The 16,371-nt window shown below is 43.5% G+C and overlaps 1 protein-coding gene across 2 annotated transcripts; it reads left to right on the top strand.

The window, feature by feature from the left end:
- Nucleotides 1-164: 164 nt before the first annotated feature.
- Nucleotides 165-16,056, top strand: LOC111219302 (NUAK family SNF1-like kinase 1). Of its 2 annotated transcripts, XM_022741937.1 has the most exons (7): nucleotides 166-747; nucleotides 5,741-5,861; nucleotides 6,984-7,135; nucleotides 8,750-8,815; nucleotides 12,377-12,496; nucleotides 13,447-13,579; nucleotides 13,726-16,056. In XM_022741937.1, the coding sequence occupies exons 1-7, from the start codon at nucleotides 409-411 to the stop codon at nucleotides 14,946-14,948; spliced, it is 2,154 nt and encodes a 717-aa protein (XP_022597658.1). In that variant the 5' UTR covers nucleotides 166-408; the 3' UTR covers nucleotides 14,949-16,056. The 2 variants fall into 2 exon arrangements, with proteins under 2 accessions (XP_022597659.1, XP_022597658.1); XM_022741938.1 differs by lacking the exon at nucleotides 8,750-8,815 and having other exon boundaries at nucleotides 165-747.
- Nucleotides 16,057-16,371: the final 315 nt, after the last annotated feature.

The following is a 16,371-nucleotide window of genomic DNA, read 5'->3' on the forward strand; positions in this document are numbered from 1 at the left end:
ATGCCTTCATATCCTCTCTCCTGCTGCTCCGGCAGGTCAAGTATGAGCAGTCGGAAAAAACCCACAGTGATCCCAAGTTGAGTGTGACTCGCCGGGATGTTGCTATGAGAGCTGGCACAGGAATGAGGAGGCTCCACCCACCGCTCCGGACCATGTGGTTCTCATCTCTCCTGTTGCTGTGATTCTGAAGACAGGGAGAGAAGTAGCCTACGCTGCTGCTGGTGTTGCTGCTGCTCAGATGGGTCGGATGAGTTTTCTGAAACTAGGACATTAGACAAGTTTGTGGCTCTTTATGGGCAACTGCTCTGTCACTGACTTCAGCTGCTTGTGTTCAGAGTTTATAGCAATTTGGGGATCCAGTCCCCAGTGAAGCCCTTTCCTGACAGGTGCGCGCAGTGCGCAGAGAGGATGGGCAGACGTGAGGCGGACAGCAGAGGCGCAATGAACACCAGCGACCGCTCCGAGCTCGGTTGTCTGCAGGACGCGGCATCCAGCGGCCACCGAGCCGGTGAGGAGTCCCCGAGGCTGGACAGCCGCCGTCCCTGCAGCGCAGACAGGCGGCAGCAGCAGAGAAACCCAGAAATGGAGGCGGCGGCGGGGCGGTCACCGGCAGCCACAGCGCCGATGGAAGTGAAGAAGCACCAGCACAAACACAACTTGAAACACCGCTACGAGGTGATGGAGACTCTGGGGAAAGGCACCTACGGCAAAGTGAAGAAGGCGGTGGAGAGAGCAAGTCTGAGGACGGTGAGTAATGTGCTGGTGAATATGAAGCAAAATATGATTTTAAGCCTTTCCACTAAGCTTTGTGCCTCAAGGATGCTGTCTGTCCTCATCTTAAATATTTATCACGCAGGATGAAATGCAGAAAAATTGTTGTGTTTATGGGTGAATGTTGCCTACATCATGATCAACCTGTTTCTGAAAATGTCTGACCTCTGAACTTCCTCAGCTGACCCATACAAAAGCCTGATAGAGTTATGTGATATGCTGCTAATGCATTTGTCTTCAGCAGTGTGTGTGTCTGTGTGTGTGTGTGTGTGTGTGTGTGTGTGTGTGTGTGTGTGCGTGTGTGTTTGTTGGGATGTGGCTGTTTCAAGAATGTTGCCCATTAGTTATTAAATATTAATTTGGAGGTGGAGTTGAGCTCCTGGGGGGCATGTGTGTGTGTGTGTGTGTGTGTGTGTGTGTGTGTGTGTGTGTGTGTGTGTGTGTCTCTGTTTGTGTGTTTGTGTGTTTGTGTGTTTGCGGGTGAGCTCATGGGCTGATGCTGAACCCAGTTCTTGCTTCCAGTGCTGCCAGGCTGAGATGCCTTTGGTCTGACTCACTCAGCACTTGAACAAGGGGATAAAATTACTACAATAGGTCTCCTCCAATAGGAGCCTGACCCCCTTTACTAGCAACCCAGTGAACACACACACATAGGCACACTCAGACAGACATAATAATATAATGTCTGTTTAACTGAGTATCCAGGTTAAAAACAGAATGTGGTGCCAGATTAGTTTGAATAATTGTGGGTTTATGCCCACAGTCGGGCTTTAATCCCTCACTCTGCTCTGATCTGAGCACAAAGAGACAGAGACCCCGTCAGCCTCAAATTCCCCTTCTGCTTTTTTTTTTGTAAACAAACACACAGTAATAAGGATAATCTTCAGATTGTGGAAGTGTGACTGGCACCATTCCTCTGGCAGCTTTCACTGTAACTCCGAGACCTCCATCTGCGAGAAAGAAAGGACTGAGAGAGGGAGTGAAAGACAGAAGACAGGCAGGAGACTGATGAAGGGATATGAGCAGAGAGAATTAGCTATGTACTGTGTGTGTGTGTGTGTGTGTGTGTGTGTGTGTGTGTGTGTGTGGGACACAAGGGGAAAATGCTGGATTCCTTGAGCCAGTAGCCAGCACATACCAAGGATTCTTTGAAACAAAACGGACATTATTTTAGGAAACAAGACCAGGGGGCTGTTGTTTGAGTGCGGGGAGGAGGCAGAGGAGGAGACGGTTTTAGAGCAAGAAGGAGGAAGAGGAAATATTTTAGATTAAAGAGCTGACTTGAGATTGTTCCTGTAAATGTTCCCGAGTGCTTGTTCTGCAGGAGGTGAACATGACTAACGCACAGGATGAAATGGAAGGAAAAGAGGAACAGATGATGAATGCTGGGTCACTAATCTGTGCTGTAGGTCACTTACAGTGGCCGGGAGCCTGACTCGTCTCTAACACTGAAGTATGTTAGAAAAAGGATAACTTTAAAATGTTTTTGGTTTTGTGCAATGTACATTCTGACGTTTTTTTTTTTTTTTTTTTTTAAATATAACAGCTGTGTGCAGCTTTTAACTTGTGGTGCACCATTTGGAAAAGAAAGAGTGCACCTATTTTTGCCAAGATGAAAATACTTCCAGTCTGCAGATGTAGTAGTTCTTGTTTCTGACAGTTTCCTTTATCTTCTTAGACGCAAAAGCACAGACCAGCTGCATGTTCTGCTGTTGTGTGCTAAATAAATCAGTCTGCTCTAAGAAAAATTGCAATCTGGGGAGTTCACTTGTTTGCTTATGTGCTGAGAGTTAAACATGGAGATTGATATCACTCTTACATCTGGCTGATTATGAAGTGGGAGACCACAGCTGGATAGCTGAGCTTAGCATAAAGACTGGGGAAAGAGCAAGCCTGGCTCTGGTCCAAGGTAACAGAACGGGACTACCAGCAACACTAAGGGCTGGGTTACACTAGAGAAGAATGGGTTGAAGTTTTTCTCACCGGTTGGATTCGGAAAGTTACACTATTGGTTGGACACTGCCCTGATTTGGGGTGTGGATGGAGGGGGCTCCAAAGCAGTTCTGATGGAGTATTCTGGCCCCTTAACTAAAGTTTACTAATCACTAATTTTTTGCCTAATCTGGACAAAAGTGTAAAAACAAAGTTATGTTTTAGAGATGTACATGTACTGGACTATATCTTGGCAAGGAGCAGTGACTTCCTGAAGTCTTGTCAGCACCAGCAGCGACTCCCAACTACTCATTGTGCTCAGCCAAAAGCATAAACCACCGTAAAAAAACGCAGATTGACATTTTAACATTTACGGTTTTAGTACGGATTTGAGATATAATGTGTTCATTATCAGCTTTAAAGGTGCTGGTAGTCAGATTTTGTTTAACTTTTAGACAGAGCCAGGCTAGCTGTTTCCCCCTGTTTCTACTCTTAAGCTAAGCTAACCAGCTGCTGGCTCCATATTGAACTGACAGATATGAGAATAATATTAATCTTCTCATCTAAATATTGGCAAGAAAGCATACTAAGTTTCAAACTATCAAACTATTGCTTTAAATTGGCAGTTTGACTTGAAGATTAGTCCTGAAGAGTTTTTTTGTTTTCTAGCAAGCAGTTAAATCTTCTCTGTGGTGCATGGGTGGACGTCAGCGCTGAAAAAGTTCAGCCCTACTTGTCACTTCGCATTGAGTTTGTGTATTTGTCCAATTTGCAGTCCACCAACATCAACACACTTGCACAGTTCAGAAGTCCCTTGTTATGGAGAGGGACAGCCTCGGGCTCTATGTGTGTGTGTGTGTGTGTGTGTGTGTGTGTGTGTGTGTGTGGGTGGGTGGCTGGACGATGAGGTCAGGGATCTTTTTTGGCAAGAAGCCTGTATAATCCTGCTGTTAAATCTTTCACAGATGCAGCAGGGATCTTTAGTGATGCTCAGGCTCTTAGGATGTGAACGTACCGTGTGTGTGTGTGCGTGTGTGTGCGTGTGTGTGTTGGTGAATTTGTCTGTGGGAATAATGGGACAGGAGGAAGTTGGTGAGTGGCTGCCCGCCACTCCAAATTCCATCGTGACTTCACACACAAAAAACACCTGCAAAAAGTCAGCAGCCTCAAGATTTGTGCACTGAGGAAAGTCATAACTAAGGCAATAAATATTAAAGAAAGAAGATTAGGGGGAGGAAGCGAAGAAAAAGCTCTACTGTGACTGGATTAAATGAAGTTTTATGACGGTACATATTGTACATTTGTATTGGCTGTAACATTATCACATCCACAGTATGTTCTTCTCCTGCACTAAAGAATAAATGATTACATCACACACATAGCCTCTTATGTTTCCTACATGTGTTACAGTTTGGTGTTTTTGGATGATATCTCGCACGAACATGAACAATGAGACAATGTTGGTGAGGAGGATACTTTAGAGGTCGTACTTAGACATGACGCATACGCAGCAATATTTGCATACGCAAGGGTGAAATCACACAAACACACACACATACCCACACTTCCTCCTCACACACATGCCCCTTTAAAAAATGCTCTTCGTGCCCCGAAAGGCTGAACAATCCCCAGAGTGTGTCCCTCTCTTCTCTGTGCTCTGCTGATCAGACTCTCTAATGTCTCAGTAACTCAGAGCTGAGAGTGACAGTAAAATACATTTTTACCCTGATTCCACATACTTTGACGTACTTTATCCATTCCTTTCACCTGTTCTGTTAGCCGCCTCTCACATCCTCCCTCCTCACCCCTGCAGCTTATTTCACATTCTCCCCTTACCTTCCTCACATTGCTGTCCCACGAGCCAGCAGGTATTTGGGTCAGAAAAGATTCGCATGCATGCAAGCGACCACATGTTAATGGCTCCCCAAGCTTGGATGTACTCCATCTAGCCGACAACCACTGAATACGTGTGTCCCTAATCCCTAAACCTGGCCCTGCATGACTCTGGTGACTCTGGTGATGTGAGAGAAACATCCTCAGACAGCACTTGATTATAGTAAAGATACAAACATAGAAAAAAAAACGACAAATATTCTCCTTCACTGGATTGCGCCACATCAGTAGTAGAAGGTCAGGTCGGTCCCGGGTGTTCCCTGGAGTGCATTTGTGTTGTCTTGCATAACTGTTGCGGTTGATGGAGCGTGTGAATTGTGTCTTCCAATGTCTCGTAGACGTTTTTTCTTTTTTCCGGCAGCTGAGAATTCAGGAGCTGCGACCCGAGGGAGAGGACTGCTCACCCGTGGGGACTCTGTATGGGTTGACAGAATTATAAAGCGGTGTGATCAGGGCTATGTTCGGATGTCAACCTCACATCTGTTACTCTTTTGTTGTCCTTTTTTTTTTTTTTAAACTATTTAGTATTTCTAAAAAGAACATCCTGGTCTGTCTTCTCTTTGTACAATGCCATTTTGGTGACAGTTACTCTATCCAAAGAGATTTAGGGGCTCATGCTCGGGTGCCTGCTTTCGTGTGTGTGTGTGTGTGTGCGTGTGTGTGTGTTCGGTGGTTGGGGGTTACATCGGGGTACAGTGAGTGCCTGGGATTAAGGAAGCAGAGTGTGAACAGTGCAGCTGTCAACCTTCTGCCTCTGAGCGGGCTCAGATCACAGAAGACCTGCTCTCACCATCCAGCCTTTAAAACCCACATAATCATCTCTAATACCCAGAGATTTTATTTGTGTGTGTGTGTGCGTGAGTGTAACCGTATCAACACTATGTATGTCTTTGTTTCTTTGTCTATGCAAGTGATACACGAACTGTGCATTTATCAGTGTTGATCAAAGACGAATCTGTGTTCGATGGCTAGAATCTTCTGTGAAAATGGGCAACAACAACAAGTGTCGCATAAACCATCATCATTACTGTCCCCAATGTTGTTGTTAACCATCCACACTTTATCACAACAGTGATCAAATGATGTGAGGTTTCAGTTCTGAGCTTCATGTAAACATGTATTGACTCAGTGTCTTCTTTCTCAGGTGGCGATCAAGTCGATCCGCAAGGAGCGCATCACTGACGACCTGGACAAAATTCACATCCAGAGAGAGATCGAGATCACCTCCTCGCTCAGCCACTCCAACATCATACGCTTCCACGAGGGTAAGACTGCAAACACACACACACATCACACACAAGGCCTAAAGATAAGGGTGATTTTTAGACTGAATGCTTCAAAGAAAATGACATGAGACTAAATGAACGCAGATTCTGTGAAATTAAAGTGGATGTCATACAATGCATATAAGAGGAAATTTTACTGTTAACAAATCCCATTTGAAGACCACAACCAGCAACGAATCGATCCCAGTATTCCCAATGTGTCCAAATCCTGATACAGCTTCTTCCTCTGTTCCATAAACCCACAGTGTTGTTCAAAAACGAATTCATTACCATGAAGCAGTTTATTCTGGGTTGATCTCATGTGAACAACTGAATACATTCAGGAAGCACCAAATCTGCATCTGAAAATAGTCCCTAACAAGTGCACTACTTAACTCCTGTGTGAGTAATGTTTTATATTAGCTGCAGTGATCACCTGTTTTAGGAAATCATTTAGCCTTTAAAAAATGAAACTGTGTATTTGTGAACCATTTTCCAAGATTTTTGCCTGTAAAAACTGTATTTTTTGATTGATTGTTCATTCTGGGATATTACCAGCCTTATTCTCTGAAATATTCAGTATCCATTGCTGTATTTCATGTTTTTAAATACTTAGGTGTGAATAAGATGATTTATTGGATCCATATGTATGAGCATATATCAAATCAATTCAGAGGTAAAAGCAGGGAACCAGCAGTCCAGCAGACTCGTTGGTCACTTGAACTCTCTTTACTTAATTACATTGTTTTGGGCAGTAAACCTTAATCAGGTAAGAGTCTTACCTCATGAAACAAATGGCCGACAGCGTGCACGATTTCTGGTTCCTTCTCGGTTTAAATAGATTGTGATGAAAAGACTGTAGTGATTAGAGAAAAAAACAGTAAATATCTGAGTACACAATGTGAAGCAATAGAAAACCCCCTCATCAAACGAATGCTACAGCGATCCAGGGAGACATTGATCCACACATGTCAAGCTTCCAGCCTCTTAATTATTCATGTCTCTGTCTCTAAAGATGCAGAATGGCAGCACTTAATGTTGTGTCGTGAAAATTTGAGGTATCCCCTAACACTCATGTAAACGCATCTGCATAACCTCGTATTGTAAATGTGTCCTGTGCAGTGTTTGAGAGCCGGGATAAGATCGTGATAGTGATGGAGTATGCCAGCAGAGGAGAGCTGTACGACTTCATCCAGGAGAGGAGGAGACTGCCCGAAGCAGAAGCCAGAAGCATCTTCAGACAAATCACATCTGCTGTCCACTACTGCCACAAGGTTCACACACACACACACACACACACACACACACACACACACACACACACACACACTTTCTGCAAATGCATCGCAGGAATACAGTATAAATAGGCACGTGCTGAATTGCATGCATGCTGCGGTATTCAGCGGTGCACAAGCAAATACTGTACAGCTAAATCCACTAAATCCTAATCCTAATACTGCAGAAAAACTTGACTTGAGTTTTTAGATCTCTCTGGGTTAAGAGCGCATTAAGGCGTGATTGTTTTTTACAGTCACACACTGACACATTTAACAAACACGTCGCTTAAATGAGCTTCCGTCCTCCCTCCGCACTAGAGTAAGGAACAAGTTCTTCTTTGTTCCTTTGTTTTTATTGTTGTGTACATAAAACCAACAGGAATTATCAAGGCAATACGTAAATCCTATTAATAGAGGAGTGAGGATCTGTGCCTTACAGTCAGCTGAGCTGGATATGACAGGAAGGGTTTTGTTTTTGTATCATTCTTATTTTAGCAGGTTGGTTTCTGCATGAATCCCCGACATTAAACTTGGAGATTAACGTTCGGCCCCTGTAGCTTTGTAGTAGGCAGGGAGGTGGATTTTCTGCTCCTCGTGCCCTTGAATATTGTCCCAAAATAGATATGAATGTTCCAGCATGAATGAATTATTGAATGTGCCTCTGAGGTATGCAGGACACGTGGATAGATTATTAAGGCTTCAAGAGAAGAATGAAAACAATTCAGTCATTTGCTGCTTTTGTACTTGTTTCTTGTTTTTTTTTTTCTCTCTCGCTATTCTCCAAATCACTTCATAGTCACTTAAAAATAGCAAGAATGAAATCCAGTCAATCACATAGATTTCTTTCATCCTCGTCTTCTGCCTTGCACATACATACCAACACACACACACACACACACACACACACACACACGCACATACAGGCTTACATACTGTTCACAAAATATTGTCTAAGGGTCATGGGTCATTTCCTCCACTTAAGTGCTCTGAAGGGGATGTCATTAATGACAGAAAGGAGGCTAGTCTGGCTCATTAGCCAGTGGCTTTAAGAGAAACCAACTGCAGTGTTTCTGTGCGTCACACGGCTTCCTGGGTGGCCACAGTTATCTATAGAAGCATTGTCTCTTCTTATGATTTACTACCTACTCAGTATCGTTGAAACACTTAATCCTGCAACAGACTTTTCCTCCCATCGGGTCCAAAGTGTTCCACAGCTCTTCCTCGCCAGGGTCCACATCTGTTCCGCGCCCTGTGGCTTCACGTTGGTTCCCAGGTGCCTAATGCCATCAGGGGATCAAATCACATCCTATCAGATTAATTAACCCAAACAAGGCACTTCCTCATTCCTAATGATGATTAAACAGTCGGAGAACCTTTCTCAAGGCTCCTTGATACGTTAGGCACATGGCCCTGCAGCGTGAGGCCCGAGTGGAGGGTAAGGGTTATTAAAATTATAAATGAAAGACAAACGCTCTGTGCACCGCAGGCTGGGTTTATATTGTAAACTTCAGACCCTTCAGTCTTACGTTTGCATGTAGACAGAAAACATATGACTGTAAGCAGGAGGAAGGAGCAGTGCAGGATCTCATGTGTATCTCTGCTCTCTTGCAGAATGGTGTTGTGCATCGAGACCTCAAACTGGAGAACATCCTTTTAGATCAAGATTTTAATGTAAAGGTAAGATCGAACAAACATACGCAAACTGAGCCTTCATGTCACTTTCCGCACAAAGAAAGCGCGGTCGTGCATGCTGTGGAAAATCTAAAATTCCTTCCAAGGACAAGATATTTATCCCTGAATAAAAAATGGATATGTCCTCTGGCAAAAATCATTGTTGGCCTGGTGTTAAATACATCATGGGTTATTATGACTCACCCAAAGATTTCACTTTTGTTTTTGAACATGAAGACATACATCTTAATGACACATTGGCTGAAACGTTTCAGGAAACCATCTTTTTCCACTGCTGCTGTATTTAGCATGCTGGAATGAAGCTTCACGTAGTGCAGCTCGTGATGGGAAATTTACCATGGTAATGGTAGTAGGAATATTTTGGTAATGGTAATTGGATTATTTTTCCAGCTCCACAATAAAATACCAACAAAGTGCACATTCAGAACATACATTGGAGCACTTTCTGCCCGCAGTAATTTCAATGTGTCGTTAAGCCGTGCACACTGAACCAGCACAAACATAGTGCCAGGTCTTATAAAAGAACCCAGGGGTCATTTTTTGCCTTATTTGGATGTTCCTCTCCTTATATGGGATCTTTGCACGGCCAAAGGGGAATGCAGGGAATCCAGTGGCAATCGCGCCAATCAGAGGGTTTTAATTTAAGTATGCTCTGTCTGTCCGTCAAAAGAAAACACTACGTGCAGACCTCTCAGCGGCTCTTCATTCATTGCAAACCTCAGGTTCACCACATCGGCCTCTCACAGCGTCCACTCCAGGAAATGACCGAGGCTCTGTGTAATGCATGGGCATGTTATGTCTGCACAATAGCTGCTCAGTGTGAGAGGCAGCCGCTGCCAGACATGTTAGGTAAAACATTCGGTCTTGGTCAAAATTTGACGCCACAGATTATAAATTAGGAAAATACTAATAATGAATTCGCTCTGACTGTTTTTATTTCAGAAATCTGAACAGTGGGTGACTTGTTTTTCTGAAATGAGTGTTTTCATAATGCATTCGCTACATATTTCAACTGTTAACAGACACTGACGCCTCTCATATACAGTTTTTTGTGTAGTGAGTAACATATTAACATACTGGGGGGGGGGGAAACAAGAATCAACCATTCAGAGGTGGGTGAGCACTAAAGTCATAATGATAATAATAACATCAAATTGAAATGTAGCTTTCTGCTTTTATCTTTATTCATAGGTCAAAGTATGAAGCATAGCTTCAATAAGCAAACAAATCAGCCCGACACACAGCTGCGAAGCCAATAATGTTAGCGCATCAGTGAATCCCTGAGTAAAATGCAGATACTGAAATGGAACATTTGACCAGAGTGAATGAGCTGGTTTATTTATTAGACAACAGCGCAGTTTACTGACTGTTTACTTGATCCTAGATCAGCAGGACCAGATAATCGTGCCCTTCATACCAAATGTTACTTTCTTCTCTCATGATAATATCACAAGGATCTCAAAAGGCAGCTTGAATTTTTGACCCCCACAAGATGTGACCAACAGTCTGTAGGGGCAGAGGCCTCTTACAATAGTCCATTTACTTCCAAGGCACGTGTACAGGAGTCATTTGTATGTTCAGAGGAAAGAGTGTCTTATACAAGCAGTGAAGACTGAATGTCTTTGCCAGAGCGCTGAAATGAATACAGGACCTTCACACAGATGTATCTCTGGTGTCGAAAGAGAATTTACAATGAAGTGAGCACACACACACACACACACACACACACACACACACACACACACACACACACACACACACACACACACACACACAATCACACACACACACACACACACACACACACACAATCACACACACACACACACACACACACACACACACACACACACACACACACACACACAAAAGCAAGTTGAAGGTAAAGCTGTATAAACAGCACAACGCACGTGCTCCGTCTCCGCATTCTTATTGCCACTGCATGTACAGGTATTATATCAACAGTGAGATGATTTATATATACACACAGTGTCTTCTTCCATCTGTGAGGTCTCTGTTTTCCTGTGCCTCTGTTCCATGGAATTAAAGCTGTCACGTTGAGTATTTTTAACACCGGAGGGGCTGATAGTGGGCTGGTGCGCATGTTAATAATCTCTCCAGATAGAGAGGAGCCTCGGTGTGTTTGCGTATGGCCTCGAGTGAGTGATTGTTCCGTTGCGTTGAGCGTAAGCAGCCTGATGTTTTTGGCCCTCTTGTCTTTCCACACTCACACTTACTCTGGCGAAAGCACAGCAGACCTATTTTTGGCTCCTTTAAAAGGAATTGCTTTGAGTTATTGTGTTTTTTGTTGTTTTTTTTTTGCCATATGACTAAAAGTTTGCTGTGCGCACTCAGTGAAAAGGAATCCTGATTGCATGAGGATGAATGTGACTGTTGAAGTGAGTGAGTGTTAATTGATTAAGGATTCAGTGTTGTGTCTGTGACAGCTGTTAGGTAGTTATGTCATCCGTGACTGAGACTCACAGTCGTATAAATCATTTTTGTTCACTTGACACAAACATATGTATTAAACTTAAATGTACAAGTTTTAGTGTGGTGTGCAGAGGCCCACAGGTGTGGAATGAGCTTGATGACACGGTAAAAATATCACTATCTCTATCTGCTTTTAAAAAGAACTTAAAGCTAAAATATGTTTAAATTTGTGTTCTCTGAAAGGCTGGAGTCTTAAGAAGTGGTTACTCTACTGGGCTACTTTTGGACCTTCTGGACTTTTGTGCTCACAGCTGTAAAACTGAAATATGATACTAAGGTTTTTAATTTCATATGTATTTTTTTTTCTCACCATTGCTATTTTTTAAGGTTTTGTTTATTATGTTTTCCTTGTTTTTTTTCTCTGCATCAGTTTTGGTCCTAAGTCTCTAGCTAGACTCTACTCCTCCGTTGTTCCCCGGTGGTGGAACGAGCTACCAAACTCCATCCGATCTGCTGAGTCTCTCTCGATCTTCAAAAAAAGACTCAAGACCCAGCTCTTTCACGAGTACCTCCGCACTTAACAAAGCGTCTGGTTCTACCACCACTACACTACATGGCACTACATGCCTCTACAAAACCCTTCTTCGGTTATCCTTAGTGTGGAAACAAATATTCATTTAAACTGCTGAGCCCTCTCTCAGCACTGTAGCACTTAACTTCCTGGGGAAGGAAAGGAAAAAAAAAAATTGCCTCTATGCACTACCTGTTGGCTCCTTTGTCCTGTCGGACTCAAGCTAGCCTCATGGCACTTACTCTTTCTTGTTATCTCCTTATCAGGTCCTTGCTTGTGTTGTATAAACTCTAATATGTACGTCGCTTTGGATAAAAGCGTCTGCCAAATGACATTGTAGAATTGTAGAATTTATTAATAGATCAGTTGTGTTGAATACTTCGTGTTTTGATTTAGTAGCGTCATGTCCTCTTGGAATATGTGTCAGTGTTACTACTAATGTTCTATTAATAAAATTATCTAGTCTTATAATAGCTCAGGGACAGGACACAAAATAAATTAAATCAAAATGTATTAATTGGTTTCTCTTCTTTGTTCTGCAGCTGGCCGACTTTGGCCTTTCCAATCATTTCCAGAGGGGCACTCTGCTGCAGACCTACTGTGGAAGTCCACTCTATGCTGCCCCAGAGATAGTGAAAGGACTGCCATACCAGGGGCCAGAGGTGAGTCGCACGCTGCCGTCTCTGCTTCTCAAACATTACAGGTCTTTCATTAAAGCTACAGCATGCAAGTTCTGGAAATTAAACTAGTGCTAGCATGAAGCCACAGCGTCTTCTTCCAGCTGATAATACTAGCCTGAAGCCTCAGTATGAGAAGAGTAGTAGGCCAGAGGTTTATTGACTTACCACAGCTGTAAGCTCCCACCCCTGTCTTCAGCCTTCTCTGATTGGTTAAAGGGACGAGGCTCGCTCAGAAATTTTAGAGGGGAATATCTCTGCTCTGTTTCCTGTTTAATGAGACTGGGTCACAGAAGCCTTTGACGGCACCTCTCCACATTAAGAAAGCATATTGCAACAAAAAAATATTAGGAACTAAAAAGTGCTATTGAGGTTTCCGTGAAGTTGACCTTTGACCTTGATGACCAAAGTTTCATCAATTCATCCTTTAGTCCAATTAGACATTTGTGCAAAATTAGAAGGATTCCCTTGAAGCCTTCTGGAGATTTTGCGTTCACAAGGCCACACCGCACCCTTGACCTTTGACCTTTGACCCCCGAAAATTTTATCGGTGCATCCTTGAGTCCAAGTGAATGTTTGTTCCACGTTTGAAGAAGTTCCTTCAAGGCGTTACGGAGTTATTGCGTTCACAACACAACAGCGCGGAGGCATAGAAAGTTATCATATAGTGAAACATATGGTGTTTTTAAATAAACACATATTTATAACTGGGGCTTTAAAGCACTGATTCTGTCTTGCATATGCTGTAGATGAACCATAGTAAATGGGTCAGGCAAAACTTAATTCAAAAATCTTGAATATTCAGATACTCCTATTTTAATTTTTGTCACGCTTGAAATTACATCAAATCATGTACCAGCTCATTGTCTTGTATAAATCAAAACCTGAGTTACATGCGTGGCATGTTCATCATTATGTGTGCGTGTGTGTGCTAGGTGGATTGCTGGGCGCTGGGGGTGTTGCTCTATGCTCTGGTGTACAGCAGCATGCCATTTGACGGAGCGAGTCACAGCACACTCACTGAGCAGATCAGCCAAGGTCGCTACCACAGACCCAACCCCCCCTCAGGTAAACCTTTGTCAATGTCTGTCAACATTATATTTACACTTCCTTTCACCAGAGTCTCCGATGTCTTTGTGCGTTGCTCTTACCAGTGTCCAGTTAATTACATTGTGTTCAGCCGCTATAAATAACTGTTGACTCTGTTCCTCCAGATGCCTGCGCTCTTATCGACTGGTTGTTGACAGTGCGTGTGGATGAGAGAGCCACGATAGAGGATGTAGCCAACCACTGGTGGGTAAACTGGGGTTATGAAGAGAGTGTGTGTGACTGCCCTTCATCTCCACACCAAGAATGCCCCTCCCCCCTGCTGGCTCGCTACATCGACTGGCAGAATCGGGTCGCCGCTGCCAGCAACATGACTGTTGACTCAGGGTGCCTGTCCACAGACTCCTCCTGTCCAACTCAGCGCTCTCACCACCCCTTTTACTTCAGCTTACCTCTGAAGAGCGATCGTGGAGGAGGAGGAGGAGGAGGAGGAGGTGGCGGAGGGAGGATACGTGGAGGAATGTCAAGCGTCAGGAAGTCACGCAAGGAGAATGCGATTCCCCAGACTGCACAGGGAGCATGTGGTGGTATTTGTGCAACAGCTGCCTCCTCTGCTGTGCTTTCCTCCACCACTTCCACTATTGAGAGGAAGAAACCTAAAGGTATTCTGAAACCCCAGAGGAGTTTTGACTCAGTCTTTCACAGCCCTCCTAAAGAAAACTCTCCCTCCCATCCATGTAACAATTCTCCCCAGCCTTATCGAACACACACACTTGCCCACGCACATGCTGAGGTCCTGTCCACCAGCCTGCCGTCTGCCTCTACATTCAGCCAGCCCTCATCCAAAATGCCCAAGAAGGGGATACTAAAGAACTTGTATGAAGGGGAGTCAGGTTATGGCTCATCCTCAGATAGAAGGGGCTCTGGAGTTAAAGAGAGTGACGCAGGTGATTTGTGCTCCCACAAGCAGCACAGCTGTCTCCCAGCAGCAGCAGAGAGTCCCACCATGCGCACGGAGGCAGTCAGAAGAAGGAAGGGTATTCTGAAACGCAATGGCAAGTTTTCTCGCAGCCTGGATCTCCCCGACGACCACCACTTGACTCCCTCTTCAGCCCCCGCGATGTTCCCCGAGGCCCTGCAGCAGCTCCTCCAGGCCACGGGGGGCGCCGAGGGACGCCGCAGCCGCCCCTCCAGTGTGGTGAGCGAGGATAGCCTCTTCTCGTCCGATTCCTTTGACCTGCTGGACCTCAGCGCCCAGTCCCGTCGCAGGATTTTCTCCCGGGGGATGCAGCACAGCGGCTGCAGCTCTGAGGACGACCTGGAGCAGCTGAGAGCTGAGACGGTCAGGGTTGGCGAAGGCAGAGAAGGACAGAAAGAAATACTAACATGAGCCTAGGGAATGATGGAGGCATTATTGTGGTGAAAATGATAATCAGTGCCTGCCATCTTGAAAAGACTTACTGAGCTCTGGAAAGGTTGCATCTCGAGTACGTGGACTCTCCTGAGCATTGTACTGCCAGTGTAAAGCACCATTTCTTGGCGTATTCGTCTGTATTGAACGATAACTGTATTCTTTGACAATTTAACTGTATTCTGGATGTGAGGCAATACAGAGAGCGACGAGACGTTAAGTGGCACCTAAAGGGGATCCAATATCTGCCAAACTGCAGACATAGCACCTGTATGTGGCAGAATGGACACTCTGTTTAATGAACTTCCTCTAACCTCACCTGCACAATAAAATCCTCTTTTAGATTTTACAACAGATTTCTGTTCAGATGAGCTTTGAAAATCTGAGTCTGGATGCTGTAGACTGTGGATATGTAAGCCACGTATAAGTGGTGTCAATACTGACAATAAACTGACAACACATTGACAGCTCTATTGTGAGGATAAATTCTGCTAAACTAAACTGTTGTGATCTCTAACTACCACTTTACCCTATTTAGCATTTATACACACTATATAAACATTTCATAAACAGTTCTTAACTCACTAAAATGTAGTTGTAAGCAGATATGAGGACATATTTAAGTGTTTATAAATGTACAATATTTGTCAACAATTATAACTTCTCCTATGAAGACAAATTTTATATTATTATATTGTCATTCATCATGTGTTTAGACACCCGTCTCCACAGGAGGAGTTACAAGCGCTGTCAACAAACACGTACATCTGCACACAACTACATTATAGTGTGTCATAAACCAGTCATCAAATGTTTGTATACTATAAATGTTTAGTATGGGGGGTTAAAGTACAGTGTTACTGTTTTCACTATGTTACTGAGTATATTTGTACTACACAGTATTACACTGTGCACAATTTGCTCCTTTGCACCAACACACACATTGTGAACAACATTTTTATCGTGACACCACCAACGCTGCTGTGGACGTTGTTGTATGCAATTTTAAATCTGTCATTTTCATACTGTGAGACGAGAATTCTGTTCAGTTTGTTCAAGAGTTTCTTTTTTTTTTAAATAAATAAATTATGTGAATCTGAATACTTCCCAGTTGTTTCCTTTTCTTTTGACACAATACAGAGAATTTGAGAAACATTGCTTATGATCTCCATTTAATTAACTTCCAGAGTCCCGTGTCTCCATAAACACAGAGCTGTGTTTGCCTTACAGACTGTTTTCATTATGGACCATGTACTTAAATAAAAAGTGCATTTGAAAAAAGATTTTATATATATATTTCATGAATTCACTTCAGGTTAAATTTACATTTTATTTGATCATTTTGTATAAAGAGAAGGATTAATATATCAACAGTGCGAAACTACATGTTGGAAAAAAGTAA

This window comes from Seriola dumerili, unplaced genomic scaffold (genome assembly GCF_002260705.1).
Source record: "Seriola dumerili isolate Sdu_G_001 unplaced genomic scaffold, Sdu_1.0 BDQW01000056.1, whole genome shotgun sequence".
Lineage (NCBI taxonomy): Eukaryota > Metazoa > Chordata > Actinopteri > Carangiformes > Carangidae > Seriola > Seriola dumerili.

What these genes read in the sequence shown, in the direction of transcription:
- LOC111219302 (XM_022741937.1), top strand. Translation starts at nt 409, where the DNA reads ATGGGCAGACGTGAGGCGGACAGCAGAGGCGCAATGAACACCAGCGAC. An exon ending in CATCATACGCTTCCACGAGG is followed by an intron (nt 5,862 to 6,983) that starts GTAAGACTGCAA and finishes TGTCCTGTGCAG; the next exon opens with TGTTTGAGAGCCGGGATAAG. An exon ending in CTGTCCACTACTGCCACAAG is followed by an intron (nt 7,136 to 8,749) that starts GTTCACACACAC and finishes GCTCTCTTGCAG; the next exon opens with AATGGTGTTGTGCATCGAGA.